The sequence below is a fragment of the Podarcis erhardii genome (assembly GCF_964252035.2).
Source record: "Podarcis erhardii genome assembly, chromosome: 1".
NCBI classification, from domain to species: Eukaryota; Metazoa; Chordata; class Lepidosauria; order Squamata; family Lacertidae; genus Podarcis; species Podarcis erhardii.
The window spans coordinates 93,646,834-93,670,457 of NC_138497.1; the positions used below are offsets into that span (position 1 = coordinate 93,646,834).

General features: G+C 40.9%; 1 protein-coding gene across 3 annotated transcripts; it reads left to right on the plus strand.

The window, feature by feature from the left end:
- Positions 1-23,346, plus strand: SEC22A (SEC22 homolog A, vesicle trafficking protein). 3 transcript variants are annotated; one of them, XM_081873423.1, is made up of 7 exons: positions 1-140; positions 9,811-10,014; positions 12,515-12,678; positions 16,529-16,723; positions 18,818-18,936; positions 21,379-21,444; positions 22,773-23,346. In XM_081873423.1, the coding sequence occupies exons 2-7, from the start codon at positions 9,833-9,835 to the stop codon at positions 22,971-22,973; spliced, it is 927 nt and encodes a 308-aa protein (XP_081729549.1). In that variant the 5' UTR covers positions 1-140; positions 9,811-9,832; the 3' UTR covers positions 22,974-23,346. The 3 variants fall into 3 exon arrangements, with proteins under 3 accessions (XP_081729549.1, XP_081729551.1, XP_081729550.1); XM_081873425.1 differs by having other exon boundaries at positions 22,926-23,346; XM_081873424.1 differs by lacking the exon at positions 1-140 and adding an exon at positions 276-427.
- Positions 23,347-23,624: the final 278 nt, after the last annotated feature.

Genomic DNA, 23,624 nt, shown 5'->3' on the forward strand with positions numbered 1-23,624 from the left:
ACTTTTACGCGCCGTCATGTGACGTCGCATTCTACAAGCGAGCGCTGTTGAGTGTGACGTGTCAAGACGCCCAAGAACGCTATGCGCGAGGCTGTGGAGCCGCGGTCCGGCTACGGATGCTGCCGGGTCGATTAAGCAAGGTAATTCCGATTCCCTCTCCGCGCGCTCGCTGCAGCCCCGAGTGGTTGCCTAGCAACTGAGCCAGCTTGCGCGTAGGAGCGCGGGCCCTGTCTTTGTGGGCCTGGGCGAAGGTGCGCCCTTCCTGTGGAGGAGGGAGCAGGCATAGGGCTCCCTCCCCAGGGACGTCCCCACAGCTGCGCCCTTTGGCACGGTCCTCGAGACCTGGGAGGGGACCTCTGCGGCCTCCAGTTGCTGCTGCTTCGTCTTCCCTTGTGGCGTTTCTGTGCCTCAAGAGCCCCTTGACCAGGTGGAACTTCACCAGGGGAAGTTTTCTCTCTAGGGGTGGGAGGGAAGCGCTGCAGCTGTTGGATGTTTTGCCCGCCATGCAGCAATTCAAGGCACTGTAACTGTGCCAGAGGGCAAGGCGGGGGGGGGGGGAGAGAGAGGGAGTGACTCCGCCCTTAAATACCTGAGCTAATGTAGCTGGGTGTGTGTTTGTGATTCGCATACCCCCCTCTAGGGTTTTGGCAAAAGGCGTATTAGGGAGGATTTGGAGAAGACAGTGCTCTCGCATAATGAGCTTTGGGAAGGGATGTGTATTTAGGATTTTAGGCTACCACTAAAAACTGAAGAAGTGTGCATGCACACGAAAGCTCATACCAAGAACTGACTTAGTTGGTCTTTAAGGTGCTACTGGAAGGAATTTGTTTTGTTTTGACTAAAAACTGCATTCCTGAGTGCAAGGCCTCTTGGTAGTTGTGGAAAAGAAGGGTGCCCTTTGGTTTTCCCCCCTTGCCCTTCAAAGCAGGGTGCTTCTAGTGGGGGATTTAATGAGACTATTAGTTTGATGCTTTATGATTTATTAAAATAAAAGGGGGTGAGGGAATCCTTCCCTCAGCCTTCCCTTATATGATACTGGGGGGGGGGGGGGAATGCTGTGACGTTTTAGGGCAATTGTTGTAGGTATGGCTGTGGAAAGTTATTAAGTGGTTAGTAAAGGTACAGTAAAGGTAAAGGGACCCCTGACTGTTAGGTCCAGTCACGGACGACTGGGGTTGCAGCGCTCATCTCGCTTTATTGGCCGAGGGAGCTGGTGTTTGTCCGCAGACAGCTTCTGAGTCATGTGGCCAGCATGACTAAGCCGCTTCTGGCAAACCAGAGCAGCGCACGGAAACGCCATTTACCTTCCCGCTGGAGAGGTACCTATTTATCTACTTGCACTTTGACATGCTTTCGAACTGCTAGGTTGGCAGAAGCAGGGACTGAGCAATGGGAGCTCATCCCCTCATTGTGGGGATTTAAACCGCCGACCTTCTGATCGGCAAGCCCTAGGCTCTGTGGTTTAGACCACAGCGCCACCCGTGTCCCAAAGGTACAGTAGAATCATAGAATTATAGAACTGCAGAGTTAGAAGGCAACCCAAGGGTCATTTAGTCCAACCCCCTGCAATGCAGGAATCACATCTAAAGAATCCCTAATGGATGGCCATCCAGCCTCTGTTTAAAAACCTGAAATGAAGGAGAGTCCACCACATCCTGAGGGAGTACATGCCAGGAAGTTCTTCCTTACCACTGTGGGTTAGGCCTCAGCTTCTTGAGCATGCTGTTATTGCTTAATGAATGTAATAATACTGTGGTAATTACTGATTTGGCCATATGGTACTCTGAGCTGTGTATCCCTGAGGTTACATTAATAATGTAACTCTCTTCAAATGGTAACAGTATTCTATAGTGTTAACTCAAAAAGCTACAAGTGTATTCCTTTAAGGTTGCTAAGAGGAAGTTGTTCAATCAAGGAGAGATCACTCTATTTCTTACATGTTGTTGCAAATAAATGGTGCTGCAGTGTTAAAAATGGTGTTAAAGTGAAATAATTTTTTCTCCTTCAGTGGTTTACATGAGATTCATTGTTATCTTGTCCTATAAAAAACTTTTCATTTGACTCTTCTGAAATTTTATTGACTGTCAGTGGGATTGCTAAATGTACAGTGGTGCCTCGCAAGACGAAAAGAATCCGTTCCGCGATTCTCTTCGTCTAGCGGTTTTTTCGTCTTGCGAAGCAAGCCCATTGACGGCTTAGCGCTATTAGCGGCTTAGCGGCTTAGCGGATCAGCTGATAAGCGGCTTAGCGGCTTCGAAAAAAGGGGGGGGAGGAAAAAAAACCGCAGGAACTCGCAATACATTTTCGTCTTGCGAAACAAGCCCATAGGGAAATTCATTTTGCGAAGCGCCTCCAAAACGGAAAACCCTTTCGTCTAGCGGGTTTTCCGTCTTGCGAGGCGTTCGTCTTGTGGGGCACCACTGTAGTTTGATTTTAAGTGCAATCCTGTGTATATGTACTCAGAAGGAAGTCCCAAAGAATGAGTTTGTTAGTTTATTTAAAGGTATTTATACATTGGTTTTCAGCTAAGTAAAACCAGAGCGGTTCACAAAATACATATTAAAACCATTATAAAATTATACCCACTGCAGCCAGCAATAAATACTATTTCAAGCTGGGTCTGATTTATGGAATATAGGGTTCTTTAATTGTTATGTATTGTTACTTTTCCTTATTTTATGCTCTGCTTTATGTTTATGCTCTTAAAATTTTGCAAGTTGCTTAGGAAGTCCTTACGTAGCAAGCAGTTATTAAAATGAAATAATAATAGCAAAGGTTGAGGTAAAGAGCTAAGTCTGAAGCAGGTGTTGAAATCCAGCACAATATCGGCACCAAGCATATTTCAAGGCAGAGGGAGTTCTGTGAAACGGATGCAACCACAAGAAAGGCCCTTGCTTAGGTTCCCGCATTCTGTGCCACAGCCAGTGGTGACACCATTAGGAGAGCCTCCTTTGATGATCTTTACAAACAAGTACGGTAGGTCTGTATGGAAGCAAATGCTCCTTCAGATATCCAGGCTCCAACTTGTACAGTGGTACCTCTGGTTACATACTTACCGTAATTTGTTCTGGAGGTCCTTTGTTAACCTGAAACTGTTCTTAACCTGAAGCACCACTTTAGCTAATGGGGCCTCCCGCTGCCACACGATTTCTGTTCTCATCCTGAAGCAAAGTTCTTAACCCGAGGTACTATTTCTGGGTTAGCGGAGTCTGTAATCTGAAGCGTATGTAACCTGGAGCGTATGTAACCAGAGGTACCACTGTATTGGCAATACAATGACTGACTTCTAGGTGGGACTTGCTCATAGGTGCATATGATCTTAGCTTCGGTGTTGCTCATAGATAGGGAACCTATAGCCCTCCATATGCTGTTGGATACCAGCTCCCATGAGCCTCAGCCAGTCAGGGACAACTGTAGTTCTAGTCCAGCAACATCTGGATAGTAAGTTACAGGTTCCCTATCCTTGCCTTAAAGTATGGGGCTGTCTTCCACCTTTCAAGATACGAGCATTGAGACTGGAAACGTGAGCATAGCCTAGTGAAAATATGGTTCAGAGCTATGGCAGCTGCATTTGTGGTTATAGCTTCAAAGCAATGGAGATTCAGCTGGGACCTTGGAGTCAACCCTTAGTCACCATGAGGCAAACAGGCAAGTGGCTGATTACAAGCCTATTTTATTGTAAATAATGAAAAATAACATAACAATCCGTTGTTAATGCAAGCCCCTTTTAGGTTGCTGAAAGGACTGCCAGTCAACACAATTGAACACATTATTAAATAACAGATTTCAGCCATTATACTTGCCTATGTGGGCTTATGAAGAACAAAATAATAAAATGTTAGCCAGACAACTGTAATATCTGCCAATATTGGCACATGATTTATTGCCTTCTGTGTATCACTATGTACCATAATACAGGCTGTCTATCCACAGTATTATTTTAAAAGCAATTGTCATGCATCCCATTACTTTATTTATTATGTTTCTGAGAAAGCCAAAAGTTTTTAAAAGGATGTATTCATACATATCTCAAATTTAAATAGGAAAAAAATCATTAAAACATAAACATAAGGACACTAAAGGAGAAACCTTATAATAAGGAAAAGGATTTTGCTTAATAATACTTCGTTCAGCATTCCAGCAGTTTCTAAGCCATTTCCATTCTTCTCCAAACACATCAATTTTGTTTCTCTTCTCTAACACAAAAATATATTATGTAATTTTATTCATGATTTCTTTGCCCCATAATTTTCTATACCATTCTTTCAGAGATGGAAAAAGAAATTGTCTCCTTAGTTTTCCAGTACAGTATGTTGCAAATAAAAGTATAGCTGTAACAGTGCTCTTTTCTTTCAGGAATAGTTGTTTCAGAAAACCTTTAGGCATAATCCTAAACACACTCACAAGGGAGTAGGCCCCACTGAACACAATGTGTTATTAAACTTAATTTTTGGTTTGGAGAAATATGAGCTTAAGTATATTGTTATATTATTAGCAGAATGTGTGACCAATAAGTTTTGTTCTTACACACATGTCCCCCAACAGTCTGCAAAACCCACCTTTCTTTCATCTTGCTTTGAACTTATTTCACTACCATTAGAGTGTTAGACAACACTGTGATAGTAATTTATAGAAATTGTCTGAGTACAAAATATTTTCACCCAAATATATTTCTGCAAGATTACTGACAGCTTAACTTTTAAGGTCTCCCATCACTCATATATATATATATATATATATATATATATATATATATATATATATGCTTTCGTAGATTTTCACGGGTACAGGAATGCAGGTTTTGGTGTCCTCGGGTGTCTTCCCGTGTAAAAGTTGGGGTGTCTAGGCGACGTTTCGACGAGGTCTCACTCACCAGCCTGAAGATGACGAGTGAGACCTCGTCGAAACGTCGCCTAGACACCCCAACTTTTACACGGGAAGACACCCGAGGACACCAAAACCTGCATATATATATATATATATATATATATATATATATATATATATATATTTCCGGACCCTCGGACCCTCTTCTGTCCCGATATGTAAGCCACCCTTACTCTGAACCAACTTGCAAGGCTTCTTCAATACTTTGCTGTGCATGTTTCATTTTCTGAGGGGCAAACTAAATATGGCAGTCTTTGCCTTTAACATACAGATTTTTAAAAAATGCTATTAGCAGCTGTCTGGATGGCTGATAAATATTGGGATGGAGGACATGTGGAGGGAGAATTTACCGTACCCATTTTCTGCCTTGCAGTTACAATGGAAATAATTTCGTGAAAACCTGTAAAGTTCCCATCGGCACTTTGGGAGCTTTCCCTTAATGCAGAGAGCACATCTGGAGAATGCTCCACATCTGCTGTGATCCCAGTGATTTTCAGTCCCCTCCCAAGTGGATGGTTAGTACATTTTAAAAGGAATTTAAATCAGACACACATTTAACATTGCATAGTTTATCCCTGAGCAGAGGCCAATTTAGCCACACATTTGGAGGTGTAATGCCAAGGAAACTGACCAAGTGATTGAGGAGTGGTGCTCCAAAGCAAATATGGAGTGCTGCAGCCTGTGAAGATGTCCTCACTCTCTTGAGTGGAGCTGTCTTCCCCACAGAAAAAAACGGGGATGATTATACACGTAGGAGCTCTGCTTGTGGGTAGCAGCGCATATGGTAGTCTGTCTCAGAGGGAGCTTTTTAAACTGTTGCTATTATTTCACACACTGGCAAATCCAAGTTATGCAATTCAAGTTGATGAGGACTCTTGCATGACAAACCCACTCTTTCCCCCAAATCAGACATTTCACAATAAGGAAAGTCATTGGATGCACCGGAAAGTGGAGAATGATGATTGCTTGATGTCATGTAACTTCCCCGTATATTAATCAAAATGAATGCTCGATAAGTAGCCAACATCTTCTAACCTCTCCACAATCTTTGTGCATATTAATAAGGATAAATGCTCAATAAACAGTTCATCTGGAAGCAACCAGAGTATTTCTAAAAGTGCAAGATGTAAGGATGGAGATAACAGGATAATAGCATTCTCAAATGATATACATAATAGAGGAGCAGCTCACAGGCGAATTTAATCCACAAGCACATTTTATATCATGCAATGAGGTATGAACATGGTTTCACTTAGAACCCCTTTGACTAATGATATGAGATAGGGCTGTAGCTAAATACAGCTTTGTGCTACTATCATCTGGTAATGCATGGAAAACAGCTTGCCGGTTTTAGGGAGGCTTATCTTTTGGAAGAGTGACTAATTTGCCTTTGCATAAATAGGAGTTCAAAGGAAATGAATGCTGTTTATCCAGGATTTAGGGAAGATTTTGTAAAATAGATCTAGTCCTGTGAAGCTCTAACCACCTCCAGTTCCCTAGTATCTGGGATTTTTTTTGTTTTGTATCTCTGGTCCTAAAATACAAAAACCTGAGAGAAAAGGAGATTCTGTACTAGCTTTATACGTTGCAGAATTGTTTCAAAATAACAGAAATTGCATTATATAATAAGGTCACCAGAATTATACCTTGTTTTGTCATGTAAGATTAATTTTGATTTATGGAAATTTGGATAAGGATAGGAGAAATCTCTTTCTAGGTAGAATAGTATTAAGACTGAACTCATTGACTTTTTTATTGTAGGAAATTTGTTTATACAGTATGCAATCTTGTAAGTGAACTGTTGGAACACATGTTGCATCTGTGAATTACAGATTACATTTAAACTGACAGATGTGCAGTTAAACTATTTTAGCCTCATGAACAAAACTAGTCTAGTTCTAGTGTCCTACAGAACACACCATTACATTGCCTTTTAAAAATTGTTTTTATTAAAGGATTTTCATGGTTAACAAGGGTACATACAACGTCTCTGTTTTCAGAGGTATGTGCCTGTAATGGTGCAGCCTCTCCAGCATTTAGGTGAGGTTCCTGGGTGTATCAGCGCCAGCTTCCGAGGTGGTAAAGGTAAAGGTAAAGGGACTCCTAACCATTAGGTCCAGTCGCAGACGACTCTGGGGTTGCAGCGCTCATCTCGCTTTATTGGCCGAGGGAGCCAGCGTATGGCTTCCAGGTCATGTGGCCAGCATGACTTAAGCCGTTTCTGGCGAACCAGAGCAGCACACGGAAATGCTGTTTACCTTCCCGCCGGAGTGGTACCTATTTATCTACTTGTACTTCGTGCTTTCGAACTGCTAGTTGGGCAGGAGCTGGGACCGAGCAACAGGAGCTCACTCCGTTGCTGGGATTCGAACCATCGACCTTCTGATCAGCAAGCCCTAGGCTCTGTGGTTTAACCCACAGCGCCACCCACATCCCGAGGTGCTAGGTACCATCTATAAATTAGTTTCAAAGTCAGTTCTCTTCTTTTGGTTGAGATGGACTTAAAGGGTGGTTTAGATCATAGTTTAAACAGAGTTTTAAACACAGTTTTGAAGGGTCTTGAGTAGTAGTTTGTATATTGTGGATTCCATCCCCTTGCTGTGTCCCTCTGTTGTTAGAAGTTTATCGAAGGTGTTCAGAGTCCTTTGACTGCTGGGTTATTTAAGAAGGTGTGCAGTTGGTGTTGGGTCAGCCAGGGTATACAAACTAGGGGACACCTAGTTTTCCCTAGTTTGTCTTTTATTTTTTGTGTTAGTATGGGTTTGTCATTTTTGTAGAAGTCTGTTAGGCTGTGTAAACCTTTGACTTGCCATGCTTTTGTTTGGAAGCTGTGGGCTGCATGGTGGAATAGTGGGTGGTGGCCAGGGGGATTAATGGGTTTGGGGGCAGTTTACCTGCTTTCTCCTTCCACACTTTAAGCATGGATTGTGTGAACCTGTTTAGTGTTGTGAGGATTTTCTTTAGTTTGTTTTCAAGGAACGGATACACTGGTACTTCCAGTTGCATCTCTCTCCCTGTGCAACCATTGTTTTCTTTAAAAAAAAGCTGACAAAAATAGCTTTGTGTTAAACACTTTGGCTGGCGCATTCATAATGCTTCTTAATCATTCATAATGGTTTAAGAATTCATGCGTGCCCCACAGGTTCAGACACTTTTCCCTCTTGGATGTGAATTTTCCTCTCCCTTTCATTTTCAAAGCTAACCCATGTTACATCTGTACTGTATCAAACTGCAATTTGCAAATATGTTTCTAACCGTGGTTGCAAACTGGCTTGGCACTAACCATTGTTAAAAGTGGGTTCGTGAGCGGTGGTTTGAGCTAAACGTGGCTTTGTTCCATTAATGGCATTTAAAAGTAACTTGCTACTATTCATTCTTAGGGCAGTGTTTTGTACCGCTATACATAAGAAATTGGGCAGGCAGACTATGGTATTTAGTGAATAAGTGACATATTTGCATCTGATCTACAATTTTGGGCTGGCTTGGCAGCTATGTCAAAAAATTTAGTTGCCCACTCCCTGCCTATCATTCTCCTGCCACCTTCTTTCCATCCCTCTTCCACCCACTGGCCTTTCCCAAGGGAAAAGAGAAATGTACATGCGGTTGAGTGTACTTGAGTGCTGCTGCTTTAATGTACTTGCAGCATCTTCAGGGAGCAGCATGCAACCCTGGAGCTGGGAAGCAGTGCAGATGACAATTCACAAACTGTGATAATCCTTGCCCAGCTCTCCAGGTTGACTGACTTTAGGGTGGTGACCGAGTGGAATTGTGGGAGTCTGTAGATACCAAAAGCATTCTGTTTGGTAAGTTTCACAATGTTCTCCTAGTTTTATGAGTACTTTAAAGAGAAACTTGAGTGTTTCTTAATTACAGTTTGGGATATTTTACAAAAAGACTGCCTAGTAGGCATTTTAAATGCCTGCTATGAGTTATTACTAGAGATACCTTCTGCATTATGAATGTTTTAATAAGCTCTTCCTGTTTTCCACATATTATGAAGTATCATATATCTCACTGCTAGGAATAATATCCAGCTAGGAGCAAATCCCATATGCTAAGAGCAAACTCATTCTCCAACTTGTGTAGCCCCCAAAAGCAAAAGAGGAAGGTATGGGCAGGCTGTGTGTTTAAAGGAGGGAGGCTAAGTCAGCTCAGTGTACCGTGCAGTGCTGGTTGACTGCTGGAGTTGGGGAATGCAAACTAATGCGGAGGGGAAATGGAAAGGACTGTTCTGGAATAGGCCATGATTGATTGGCTGGCTAGAACTCTGAACAAGAGCACTCCACACTGCAATATTTGTGGCAGGAGTTATAAATGAATGCAAGCAAGCAGGATGACAGCCAAAGCTAGGACACTGTGAAACAGGAGGGGAGGCACCAGCATGTTCAGGAGAACCCCAATGTTAGCAAAAAATTCATAGGGACCATTCGGTCTCCACCAAACAGTTCAGTTAAGGCTGAGTATGCTTAGTGGTCACTCATTGAGTGAGTGAATGGAAAAGTGGGTGAAACAGAATAGAGCAGCCTGGATGAGGCTATGGCTGGCTGGAATATTGTACAGAAACACTTTACAACATTTTGTTGCAGGGCCCACTTATATATATTTCAGTGGTGATGCAGTTTTGTGGTTGGAACAATTTGTGACTGCTCTTCTTCCCCCAGTTGTGGTGACAGAATTACTTTTGTGATGGTTTGCTAAATGCCATATGAATATAAGAAATAGGATTAGGTGCATACGAAGTCAGCTCTAACTAGCTCAGTTTTGTGTATAGTACACTGTCTGGTTGTGGCACTCCAGAGTTTCAGATGGGATATTCTCAGGGGTTGAACCAGGGATTTTACTAGAACCCCGAGATGCACTTACTGGAAATGTAGTGAATGAAAGCAAAGGTAAATCAAACTCTCTATGTATGTTCTGTTTCAGATTTTCCTTGTGCCTGCTGGCAATGTCCATGATCTTGTCTGCCTCGGTGGTCCGTGTGAGAGATGGACTTCCTCTATCTGCTTCTACTGATTATGAGCAAAACGTTGGTGTGCAGGAGTGCCAAAAATACTTCAAAACTATTGCAAAGAGACTTTCTCAGCTTCCTGATAGATGCACACTTCATGCAGGACTGTATAACCTAAAGTAAGTATTATTTGGGATTTTATCTTGTTTTAATCTTGTTTCATATACAACTGTTGGCTGCTATAATAGGGAGTGAAACAACTATTTGTTTTTTTTTTTGGGGGGGGAACTAGGTTAGCTTTAAGTGATGATGTATTTTCATAAATCTTAAGTATGAAGGCATTTGTACAACTGCTTCATTCCTCATATAAGTAAGCACATAAATTGTGGTAATCCTCAGAGATCCCGTTTTGCATTCCACTGCCATGAGACAGGGCCTTTTTGGTGGCAGCATCTCAACTGTGGAACTCCCTCCCAAAGAAGGTTAGACTGGCCCCATCTCTGATATCTTTAAAACAAGAGGTTAAGACATTTTTCTTCTGTCAGTCTTCTAGTTTTAAATTTGTCTGTTCGGATCCCCATTTTTGTGGGGAGAGGAGAATCTGTTTTATGTAGCTCTTCAATGCTCCCCAGTTTTTAATTGTAATGAAATTTTAATTGTTATAAATACAGTAATAATAATAATAATAAAAATTTTTATTTATATCCCGCTCTCCCCAGCCAAAGCCGGGCTCAGGGTGGCTAACAACAATAAAACAGTACAACAGTACAACACAACACAATTCCTTATAAAATTAATTCAAATAAATTTTGTTTTTTTGATATTTATAAATCATTTTATAAATATATTTATATTTTTTATAAATATTTTTTATAAATATTGTTTCAGTATTGCTTAACAACAACAACAATTTGCATCCTGCCTATCTTACTGGGTTGTCCCAGCACTTCTGGGTGGCTTCCAACACATATAAAAACATAGGAAAACATTAAACCTTAAAGAGCTGCCTTCAGATCTCTCCTAAAAAATATATAATTACTCATCTTCTTGACATCTGGTGGTAGGGCATTTCACAGGGTGGGAGCCACTACCGAGAACGCCCTCTTCCTGGTTCCCTGTTGCTTCACTTCTTGCAGTGAGGGAACTGCCAGAAGTCCCTCTGTGCTGGATCTCAGTGTCCAGGCTGAACCATGTAGGTGGATATATAAGGCATATAAGGGCAGAGTCATCAGAAGGCAAATCAAGTGATTATCTTGATATAGTGGTCTGACATAAACCCTAGTATATCATAGGCAGCCAAGCCTTGGACTACCCTTCTGGAAACAGAGATGCTTTTCCTTTGAAGTGTTTATGAAATGAATCTAATGCGGCAAAATATGCTGTGAACACACGGTGGGAGCAGTAGTGTGATGTCATAGCACATTATGCCATTTTGTTCCATTGGTTGTTTACCTTTAGTTTTTGAAGCATATCAGTTGGGACTCCACCTGCTGAGAGTGTTGGGTCACTCCTCCCTATAGTTTTTATTTCATTTTCCTACAGACTTCAATATATTTTGTGTCTAAGACCATGAGTTTGTTGGCAGTGCTTTTTCTTTTTGTCCAATAGGTTATAGAAAAACCCAGCATGCCTTATGCACACCTAGATGGGCTATGTTTATCTGGATTAAATTACAGCAGTGTACAGCAGCCATAAAACCATGTGTATCTTTAAGCTGAAAACATAAATTTCAAGCCTTTCTCATTGCCTTCATTTTTCTTGTACCAAAACCATACTTTGGAATGGTTTATTTGAAATGAGTTTGTATGTGTGCTACAGTGTGTGTGTTTCATGATCTTAATAATTAAGTGGGCCCTAGACCAAATGGGGAATGAATTATTTGTACGTAGATGCAAATGGAGTTGGGGAGAGAATCAATATTCACAGTTCAAAATTAGATAATTCATATTATTATCTGATGTGTACATTTCTGGCACTGACCTTTATAAACAAACTTCCCTAAGTACTCTTGATAAATCTCTGGTGTTTAGTATATCAGTATATCAGTCTAATTATTTTTAAAGTGTCAGATGTACAGTATGTACCTAAAATTGTCCTAGAATTATTGTTTTGAATTGCACAAGGAATGATGAACTAATGCAGTGTTTTAACAGAATGTTTAATAAATAAAGAGTGTAAGCATATGCCAAAATTTCAATTAGATCTGGGGAGTTTTCCAGCTTCTGATGAGTTCCTTTAATGCCATCACTGAATACTGACGAAGAAGCATCATTGCTAGGGCAGGATTTCATTCTCTGGCTCATAAAGATAATTCTGAAGAGCTTTTTTGTTTTGGGTTTTGGAATGAAGATGTCCTTTTATGCACAACCAATAATTAAAACATTCAGAGGTTAAAGAGGGGAAGGCCACCTGCCCTCTTTGATCTGTTTCTTTCTTCTCACTTTAGAGAGGAAAAATCTTCATACTCTTCTGCTTTTTACTTGTGGTGGGACACACCTGGGACTTTTTCCTTTTGAAAACAATGTTACAATTTCTCATGAATATTGATGCTTTCATTACACTCAGAGCCATTTTTCTTGTTCTTACAGCTCAGAGAGCTGCTCTAGTCAAGCTGTAGATGCATGAATTTAATTTTGAAGCATTAAACACATTTTAAAATGTTTTTGTTTTGTTTTGTAGTTTTATTAGTTCCTTGGGAGTGAGTTACATGATGCTCTGCACTGAAAATTACCCCAGTGTCCTGGCCTTCTGTTTCCTGGATGAGCTTCAAAAGGAGTTCATCACCACATACAACATGATGAAGACAAATACAGCTGTTAGACCATACTGTTTCATTGAGTTCGGTAAGGAGGATTCACCACTTTCTGTAATGATGGACTTGTTTTAGATTTTTTATATATATATATATATATATATGCTTTCGTAGATTTTCACGGGTACAGGAATGCAGGTTTTGGTGTCCTCGGGTGTCTTCCCGTGTAAAAGTTGGGGTGTCTAGGCGACGTTTCGACGAGGTCTCACTCGTCATCTTCAGGCTGGTGCTTTCGGCTTCTTGTTACTGGAACAGAGCTCTGTTCCAGTAACAAGAAGCCGAAAGCACCAGCCTGAAGATGACGAGTGAGACCTCGTCGAAACGTCGCCTAGACACCCCAACTTTTACACGGGAAGACACCCGAGGACACCAAAACCTGCATATATATATATATATATATATATATATATATATGCTTTCGTAGATTTTCACGGGTACAGGAATGCAGGTTTTGGTGTCCTCGGGTGTCTTCCCGTGTAAAAGTTGGGGTGTCTAGGCGACGTTTCGACGAGGTCTCACTCGTCATCTTCAGGCTGGTGCTTTCGGCTTCTTGTTACTGGAACAGAGCAGGATCTCAGTGTTTGAGTTCCTATAAATACTGTAGAGGGGGTGTGGTGTATAGCCTCCAATGTTCTGGGCAGAGAGGAAGTTCCCAGGTTAGTGTGCCTTTTCTTCTTTTGTTCCTTAATTACTTGAGAGATATCTTGAGTGATTTCTTGAGTGATATCCTGAGTACCACTTAGGTGGGTCATTAGGTGTGGATTAGTTGTTAAAGTCTTTGTGTCTTGACCTCTTGAACTTTGTGAAGAGTTTTCCTGAGAAGATGGCTGTACTGTACTTAGTTGTGCTCTGGCTTGGCTTCGTGTATAGGGGCGAGCTGTGGTTTTGTGGCTTGTGTCAGCCAGATCTGTGTAGGGATTGCAGGGGGGTGCAGCATCCGGAGGTGCCACCATGGATTGGCTACTGGATGGTGTCTGTAATTCATCTGTGGAGAGGGTCTGGGTTTGGGTCTGGTGTGGTTGATTGGTGTTGGCGTTCTGTGTGCCTCTGGATCTGGTGTCAGTTTTTGTGGGGAGGGCTAATTTCCAGATGTCTGGCAAGCGGGATGTGTCGTCACGCTTGTTCATGTTGTGAGGGTGTTTCTCTATCTCGATGGCTTCCATGATTATTCTCTTGTGGTGATGTTCCGTGTTAAAGAGCAATTTGGAATCTGCAAAATTAATTTCGTGTCCTGTTTCTTTCATGTGTTGGAAAAGAGAGGAAGTTTTTTCTTCTTTTTTGACGGCATTCTTGTGTTCTGCGATACGTGCATTTATTCGTCTGTTTGTTTGTCCAATGTACGTGGCTGGGCAGACTTTGCAGGGTATTTCATAGATCCCTTGGTTTTCCAACTGGATTTTATCCTTGGGGTTTCTGAGGATATTGGCTATTTTTTGGTTGGTGCAAAAGGCTGTTTTGATATTGTGTTTATGGAGGATTTTGCTAATTTTATCTGTAGTGCCCTTGATATAAGGAAGGAGGGCCATGCCATTGTTTTCTTCTGTGTCTTGGTTTTTGGGGGGTGTTTCCTTTTGGATTAGCTTCGTAATCCTGTTTTGCTGGTATCCATTGGCAATTAACACGTTTGAGAGATTCTGTAACTCAGTTGTCAAGTGGTCTTTGTCAGCCAGGCGTTTGGTTCTGGAGATGAGAGTCTTGGCTACGGAGTTTATTTGTGCAGGGTGGTGGTGTGATTGTGCATGTAAGTAGCGGTTGGTGTGTGTTTTTTTCCGGTAGATAGTGTGTCCTAGGGAGCCATCAGGTTTTTTGTAGATTAGGACGTCAAGGAAGGGAAGTTGGTTGTTGGCTTCTATTTCCATAGTGAATTGTATTTTGGGGTGTAAGTTGTTGAGATGTGTGAGGAAGCTATCCAGTTTTTCCTTCCCGTGTGGCCAAATTACAAAGGTGTCGTCAACATATCTGAGCCAAAGTTTGGGTTTGTGTTCTGACTTGTCTAAAGCATTGGTTTCAAAGTGTTCCATGTACAGGTTTGCGATGACCGGTGAGAGGGGTGATCCCATAGGTGCTCCTTCTATCTGTTTGTATCTTTGTCCATTGTGGATGAAGTACGTGTTGGTTAGGCAGTGGTTGGTCAGGTCCAAGATGTATTCGGGGGGATTGTATTTGTTTTGAATAGCTGTCAAGGCTTCATTAATGGGCACTTGTGTGAAGAGAGATACAACATCGAAGCTCTGTTTGAGCCACAAACCTTAGTGTGATATATAGCCCATTCTTCCAGCACCTTACAAAAAAAGAGAGCTTTCACCTGTCTCACCTCTCCTCCCCCTGTGTGCTGTGCTGGGGATTCACCAATTTCTTAGATTCCATTTTTTTTTTTATAATATTTTTATTGAATTTATGAAATACAGAAAAAAAAGAATAAAAGACAGATATAACCAATTTCTTAGATTCCAGATGCCCTAAGAATATGTCGAAAATGAAGAAGCCTGTGGGCTTTCCCCTTTAAGCACGTATTTTGCTCTTACATATGTATAGTCCCAGTTACAGATAGGTAGCCGTGTTGGTCTGCCATAGTCAAAACAAAAAATTCCTTCCAGTAGCACCTTAAAGACCAACTAAGTTAGTTCTAGGTATGAGCTTTCGTGTGCATGCACACTTCTTCAGATACACTGAAACAGAAGTCACCAGACCCTTCTATATAGTGAGAAGGTGGGGAGGGGTATTACTCAGAAGGGTGGTGGGAATGGGTGATTGGCAGATAGCTGTGATGAGCCTGTTGATGACTCTTAACGACTGCAATAGGTCTTACAGGAAAAAGCAAGGGGTGAGAAGGTGACACATACACCCGGACAACACCATTACTGGCCCCAACAACATCACACATACCATCTCGGGACTATTTAATTGCTCATTGTCTAACATTGTGTATGCCATCAAATGCCAACAGTGTCCTTCAGCTCTCTATATTGGACAAACAGGCCAAACCTTACGCCAAAGGATAAACGGACATAAATCTGACATCAGGAATCACAAGACTGAGAAACCAGTAGGAGAACACTTCAATCTCCCAGGACATTCTATACAAGGTCTCAAAGTAGCTGTTCTATTACAAAGGAATTTCAGAAATAGACTGGAAAGAGAAGCTGCTGAATTGCAACTTATTACCAAACTTAAAACCATGGAGAAACCTGGTCTGAACAAAGACATTGGATTCTTATCTCATTATACATGACAAAGCCATTTTTCACCTTCTCACCCCTTGCTTTTTCCTGTAAGACCTATTGCAGTCGTTAAGAGTCGTCAACAGGCTCATCACAGCTATCTGCCAATCACCCATTCCCACCACCCTTCTGAGTAATACCCCTCCCCACCTTCTCACTATATAGAAGGGTCTGGTGACTTCTGTTTCAGTGTATCTGAAGAAGTGTGCATGCACACGAAAGCTCATATGTATAGTCGTATGCTTTTGTTGGGAAAGAAAGTTCATCATTATGGATGCTGTTAATTCTCATATTATGTGTGTCGAAGTAAAACAGGCTTGTTTTATTTTGTAAGAATATATTCTGAATTGCATGAAAAGCTAAACAAAATGCAATTCATTAATTATATTAGCCCTACTTTCAGGCTTGTCAATGCATGAGTCATTAGTTTATTTATAATTAGATTCCTAGCGCTTAATTTTTTGGTGCTGCAAAATTAATTAGCCCATGATATATTAGTTATAAAGTAGCAACAATATTAAAACCTTCCACAATGGATGTAAGAATTCCAAATAATGAATTTAAATGTGTCTCAGAGACTTATATTGCCCATAAAGCCATGGGGTCTCAGATGATTTTATTAACATATGTCTAAGGGGGTTTTGTTTTAATTTTACACAGATAATTTCATTCAGAGAACCAAGCAGAGATATAACAACCCACGGTCTCTGTCGACAAAGATAAACCTTGCTGACATGCAGACGGAAATCAGGCTGAGACCACCTTATCAAATTTCCTTGTCTGAATTGGGTTCAGCCAATGGGTATCCACATGTACCTCTTCCAGAATACAAAGGTACTGGGAAAATATCTACAGGTGAGTTTGTTTCCTTTAACATAATTTTGCTTGGAAGGTTCAAAACTGGAGCAATTTGCTTATACCAGTCTTGTAAATCTTGGGACCAAACTAGATGTCATTCTTGTTGTTTAGCCTGTCTTAAAATAAAATAAATGGCCATTGCAATGGGCCTATTCCGGATCAGGAGTGTGGCATGGAGAGATTGCTTTAACCCTTTGCCCCTGCTGCTTTCCTGATTAGAATCTCTCCCACCCACAACACAGCACATTCAGTTTGCAGTGGGAGGAAAGGTCCCATTGTTTCCCTCAAGGTCAAATGACATGTCTAATTTGATCCTAAAATTTTGCTAAATCTGAGGTCTTGCTAATGGCTCCACCATATTATTCCACTCTTGTAACAATCAACAAGCTTGAATTTGTGAATATAAGTAAAAAGCCACTGCAAAATTTCACTTGTCTCTAGAATATGTGATTCTGGATTAGAATGATGGACGTGAATGTAGGGAGGAAGCTACATTTAACTATGAAGCTGACTGAGGTTTGATGGAAATTGTTATCTCATATAATCTGTTTATTCCGACATGTTTGTTTTAGAGTAAAATACATGTAGAATAGAAATCTGTATTTTTTAAAAAACATGTTTCTTCCAAACAACTAAGATGTGCACAGATTAGTGTGTTCTTTCCAGAGTTTGGAAACAGTGATGCTCACAGTGTCTAGTTTTCTTCTTCTGGAGAAATTCCCTTTGTCGCTGCTGTGCTTTCTCTGACTTTATGAACTGCTTTGGAGAGCCTTTTTCTGCTGCAGCTGTTCAATGCAAACAACATGGAATGACACCCCTCTCAATATTAATGTTCCAGCTCATTAACTTCATTGTTGGCACCTTTACACTTCACTGATTTAAACAGAATGATTTAAATATGGTTCAGTAACCTCATTGTCACTCTCTCTGTGTTGCCTAGACTACTGTGGATTTTGCCCTGTTTTTTCATATTCATTTTCTGTCACTTGTTGCGGAATAGCACAGTAACTGCTTGTACGCACATTCACTATGAATTGGCAGACATTTGTGTGTACCGTTGGCTCTCCAGTAGCACCGATGAATGTCTGCATAAATGCTTATTTTCAGCCACCTCCTCCGCATCTTTTAGCGTCACTATAGTTTGTAAGAGAATTGTGCAGTGGGCCCCTCTCTGGATTTGCCAGTGAAGCTAGAAGCTTTCATACTTAGCCTACCTCTCCTTCTGCTTCACAGTGCCCCATTTAGCAAATACACTAAGGCACTAAGCCTATGTACATTTACTTGGGAGGAAGTCCATTAGGATTGATTGGACTTCCTTGTGAGAAACAAAGGAGTGTCTGATTAAGGGGCTAAAAGTGCTGGAGGAGGATAAACTGACAATAGTTTTTGGAAGACTTTTAGGAGATGAAAGGACCCCATTCATTGCCTCCTAGAATACCAATTATGGGTATATTACTTTTCATTTTTTTGTAATATTCCACATTGCTGTCAATTAAAAATATGGAAAAGGATCAGGCTGTCAACTTCTGTGCACTTACTTGCAAGTAAGTACCATTGAGCCCTACTTCTGAGTAAGCATGTTTAGGGTCGGCTATAAGTCATTCTTTAAGATCTGTAACTTATGCATTAGTAGAGCAGAAAAGCAAACTCTGAGAGCCCTATTTCAAGGGTGAGGCTTAACTACTCAGTGGCTAATTGCAGACTAATTTCACCAGCTAGTTCTATATTTTGGAGATTTACAGCTGTGCTCCCACAATCCAAGCCTAATAATGAAGAACTTGGGTGCATTAGTTTCAAAACTTATTTTTAACCAGGCCTTGGAGAGTTTCAGTTTTTGCTCATGCAAAATATATTTTTTCCAATGTGCTCTGAGAGTTATGCTTCTTCAGCTTGCTGTTATATATTCTCTAAGCAAGTACTCAGTTTAAAATAAATGGAAAGGGAGTCTCTTAAGCTTATGAGTATTTTCTCATTTAAGTTACAGAATCTTGAGCAGGAAGACACTGAAAAATAGCATTAACATTTTTGGCGCAAACATTAAGGAACACATCTTTAAATATTGATAAGTGTTTTTCCCCCTCTGCCTTCCAGCCCCTCACCAGCGACTGGAACCAGTGACTCTGTCAGGGATTGTTTCCTTTCTACTCAGCCTTTTATGTGGGGCTTTGAATTTAATTCGTGGTTTTCATGCCATAGAGAGTCTTCTGCAGGTACTGTAGCCATGTTTATGACTTTGTAGCAGGGAAAACAGGAATGCCTGGCGTGTTCTGGTGCATGGGGTCACAAAGAGTTGGACACGACTAAACAACTAAACAACTACAAGCAGGGAAAAACAAAAGCCCAGTCTTGGAAGACTTACCTATCAATTTCTTTTAAAAAAATGCTCTTGCAATAAGTGGTAGTGTTAAATCATTCTCTGAATATTGTTTGGATAAGGAGAACCCCCTCTTTTCCCACAGAGGGCTGGCAAGTATGGCCTGCAGGCTGGGTTTGTCCTTCCGAGCTAAGCTGTTTGACATCTCAGCTGGTGGAGCAATATATCTTTCTGTTACTGACATGTTTCAGACCTATGTTGCTAGCTTTTTTTTGTAGGGAAGCTGAGCCAGTAGAGAAGTCCGGAATGTTTCACATGTAGACTTTAATAAGATTCTTTGAGTTGGTCTAGCTATTAAACTTTACAACAGAAGTAGGTTTTCTCTGGTATGTTTCTGACCACCTCATTATTTCTGGGCCGTTTACATGGTGAGTTTGCCTGCCTGCCGTGGATGTCAATGACATTCATTGTTGGTGGTGGAGGAAGCTCTCAGTGTGATAGCACTGAATCATGTGACAGGTTGTTTGGGGACAAGCAGCTTTCTGTGGGGATGTTGATCCACATAGCCAGTGAACTGTTTTCTTGCATCAGGGAAATCCATGATGGAGTACCTTCTCTCAGTGAATCCCTTTAGAACACAGAATTGCTGCAAATACTCTCTGTATGCAGAGGATCATAGAAAGATGATGAGAGAAGGATCTGGGAAGTTCTACAGTTCACTTACAGCAATCCAAGCTAAAGCTCTGGATGCACTAGTTAAAACTGTTCTTTCCTATATTCTCCACTCTGGGAAAATGTTTTGGAGGACTGCACTACACATTGGGAGCTCCTAGAATCATAGAGTTGGAAGGGACTCACAGAATTCTAGGCCAACCCCCTGCAATGCAGGAATTTGCAGCTGGGCCTTATGGAGTTATCAGCTCCATGTTCTAACCAGCTGAGCTAAATGGCAGGTGTGAGTTCCAGTCCCATTTCAGATGAATTTCACCACTTTTTCTTTTCAATTCAAATGCAAATGTTTTCAGTGAAATTTAAAATACACTTTTGAAAAGTCATTTTGAACTGCACACACTATTCTGGATTTCTCTTCTGGCTCAGGATACTAAATTATAATATAATACGAAAGTAATATATGAATGTTATTACTACCCATGCAACGGTTATAACAAATGAGATGTCCTTGAGGTCTTGTTTCATTTTTCAATATTCCACTAAGCATGTAACAAAGTTATATTGACTTGTACTCTATAATTGCCCACAGATTACAGTTAGAAATTACACCTTCCCCATTATCATTGAAGAACCTTCTGATTTGCATGCAATTCTAGTCTTTATTGTTCTTCCTTTTGAAAGTGGTCTTCAACAGCCATTGTTGTCTTTTCATTTTCTCATAAGGAACTCTTATTTCAGTTAAGAAAGTGTGTTGCTTGTGTGTAACAATTGCTTTTGTTATGTGCACATATGTTCTGGGAAGTCAGGTTTTCTGTAATGTGAGAAACAAACCAAAATCCACTGTGGAACAGAAATGGAACCCAATCTCCCAGATCCAAAGCTCCTGCTCATACAACTATTAGATATTACAACTTAAGGAAAGTATATTGTATAATATTTAGCTGCCATCTGTGTAAATACTGCTTTGTGGGTTTTCTTCATTACCCATTTACTTTTTACTTTGCAGGAGCTGAGCACCATCTAGTGGATGCGTGTGATGGCAGCAGATCAGTCTCTTTAAATGTTGATCTGTGGCAATCACTGAAAATGGGCTGCACATTTTGCTTGTTTTAAGAGAAAAAGGGGCACATTTGTGAGAGATGCTAAGGCCCTACATCAGCCTACCTCTTCATAGTCTGTCTCCTGAATTTTTATTTCCAAGTGTTTCTACGTAGTCTGGCTAGAGAAAAATCAAGATTGGCGGGGACAGGCTGCAGGGAGATAAAAAAATGGATGGGGGGGAGGAGTTTAGCACTTGTCACCCATGTACCTCATTTGGTCTTAAATTGAGATCTCTGCTGATCTGCATTTAAAGAGAGGAAGAGTTTTCCCCCAATGATAGCTGTTGTACATTGGAAAAAAAGTGGTCCAGTGGGAATATTTCAGATACCAATTTCAGTAAATGCAGAATATAACATTAATTTGATGGTGAACAGATGGCAATACTTACTAGATTTTTGCTAAATGAATGTAGACATATCTATTTAGCTGTTATTACTTAAGCAATACAGTTAAATGTGTTTTACTGCCTTGCATTTATCATGACCTAAGTGCTGGCTGCTTGGCTGACACTGGGACCAGTTGTGCAACTTCTGTTACTAAATAAGGACACCAATTTTTCCCCCAGAATGACAGAGAGGACCTCAGCTATGTTATTGCCTTTTTCCTCGGCACAGCAGCTTGTTTATATCAGGTAGGATCTTCCTCTTACAAGTCTGAATGATTTTTTAAAAGTTGTAATCCCTTTCTGACTTAGGGTATGTGAGTCCAAAATTAAATGAGCGTGAATAGATTTATTTCAAAGTTTCCTTCTGAGTTCGGTTGGTAGTGGGTGAACTGTACTGCAACTCTAGTTTAGTCTTTCTGGACATTTGCATTGAAGTCTACAAAGTACGTAGCTGGTGGATTGCAATAGAGGCGTGACTCCCCCACATTGTCACAATAGATAAGTATCTGAATTTTGGGCAGGGAAAACTGAAGGTGGTTGGGCCTAATGTGGAGCTGTTTGAAAATATAGAGCTGCCTTATAACAAATCAGACTATTAGTCAATGTATCCACAGATACATTTTCCAGAGTCTTTCTGAGCCCTATCTGGCAATTTCTGCATATGAAACATGTTCTGCCCCTCCCCACAGATGTTATCTCATAATATCACACAAACTAGTCCATGATGAGGCATAACTTAAATCAAACTATGCTTTTATTCTGGAATTTATGGGACAGAATGACAGATTGTTGCCTGCATTTTTTGGTTAAGATTTCTTAGCATGCAGAGCTTGTCTGAGGCCCAGGGTGAGAGTATTGTTAGAATCAAGTTATAAACTCAAACAAAAAAGCACCTGGTCCCAGGTGGAGGCCCCTGGCTAAGACCCTGAGGCTCAGTGTACCTGGCCACCCACACCCTCTGCACAGGCCTGCTGAAAATTTCTGTATTTTCATTAATGATTTTATGGCCATGCAGTAAACAGGTAAGCTTAATATGCTAACTTTCCTGAGAGAGCATATTCTATCTTCTTAGTGGAGATATTTGTTGCTTCAGGTAATATTTAATCAAAATAGCTGGTAACAGACAGCTTACTTTCAGCTGCTGTGGTATTTTATTTATTTTAAATATTTATTATTATTTTTAAAGGGTTATACAAGATTCATATGGCTCATAGAAGACTCTTGTGTAGACTTCAACTGCATCTCCAAGATGCAGGGGGCCGGGACAGATGTTCAGAAATTGGATCGTACCTCCACCTATGGTAGGGTTGTACTACAGTGCACAAATTTTGGGCAACGGTAATTTGATAAGATATTAAAATGCCACAGCAAATGGTAGATTTAAACTGAAAGCCATAGCTTTTGTCAAGGGAGCTCACACTGTGGAGGTAACATTTGCACTCCCCTTCTTACCCTTGTCGAGTGGAAAGGTATGAAAGGAGTCTCTTGGCACATTAGCTGGATGCCGCTTGCTATAGAAATATGAGAAAATTCAACAGGTTACTTACATCCTTGTGACTTTTTTCCCTTTGCAGTGCTATCTGTTTGTGTATTGCACAGGCTGGCGGAACATCAAATCCTTCCTAAGTTTTGGCTTAATCTGCCTATGCAACATGTATCTCTATGAACTACGCAACCTCTGGCAGATCTTTTTTCATGTGACTGTGAGCGCTTTTTCAACGTTACAGATCCGATTGAGGCAGCCACAAGGGAAGGCCCCTGATTACAATGTGTGATGGCTGTCCTCCAGCAAGTCTCAAGGCAAACTTGATCCAAGCAGTATTCCTCTCAGGAATGAAACACTTTTCTGCAAGACAGACGCTTCCCATAGTCTAGGGCATTAATGACAGAGAAATTCTTCTTCAAAGAAGAGCTGGAAATGGTTCAGGACCCTGTTGCGGGACAAATGAAACCCTGTGCAGGAGAATGTACCTCAAGGGCAACGTGAGAAGTTTGGAGGGGCAGCATGAAAATTCCACATCCAGAAGTATGAAAATGGCAAGGAGCTTGTTCTGCATATCAAGTGATTCCTTCAGTCCCACACCAGGTTTCCCTTTGTGAGATAGTAGAAAAGTCTGAAATAAAAGGATGGTGTTGCATATTAACAAACTGTTCAATATGAATGAATTTCTAAATGCGAGATTATTGGATGCACATAAGTTTAATGGTGTGTGTCTGCATTTTCCTTAATTAAAATCTAACCCAGAACCATCTGTTCATGGGGATTAGTTCCTGGGCCCCAAAGGCCTACCATCTAGTGCAGTGCTCATTCTGAATTGCTTTGTTTCTACCCCTCCCCAACTTTTTCTGTGTAATTTGCTTTGAAAGAAATTTGGAAAGTGACCTCTCTCTTCTGCAGCCCCAATAGCAATCTCTAATACTTCAAG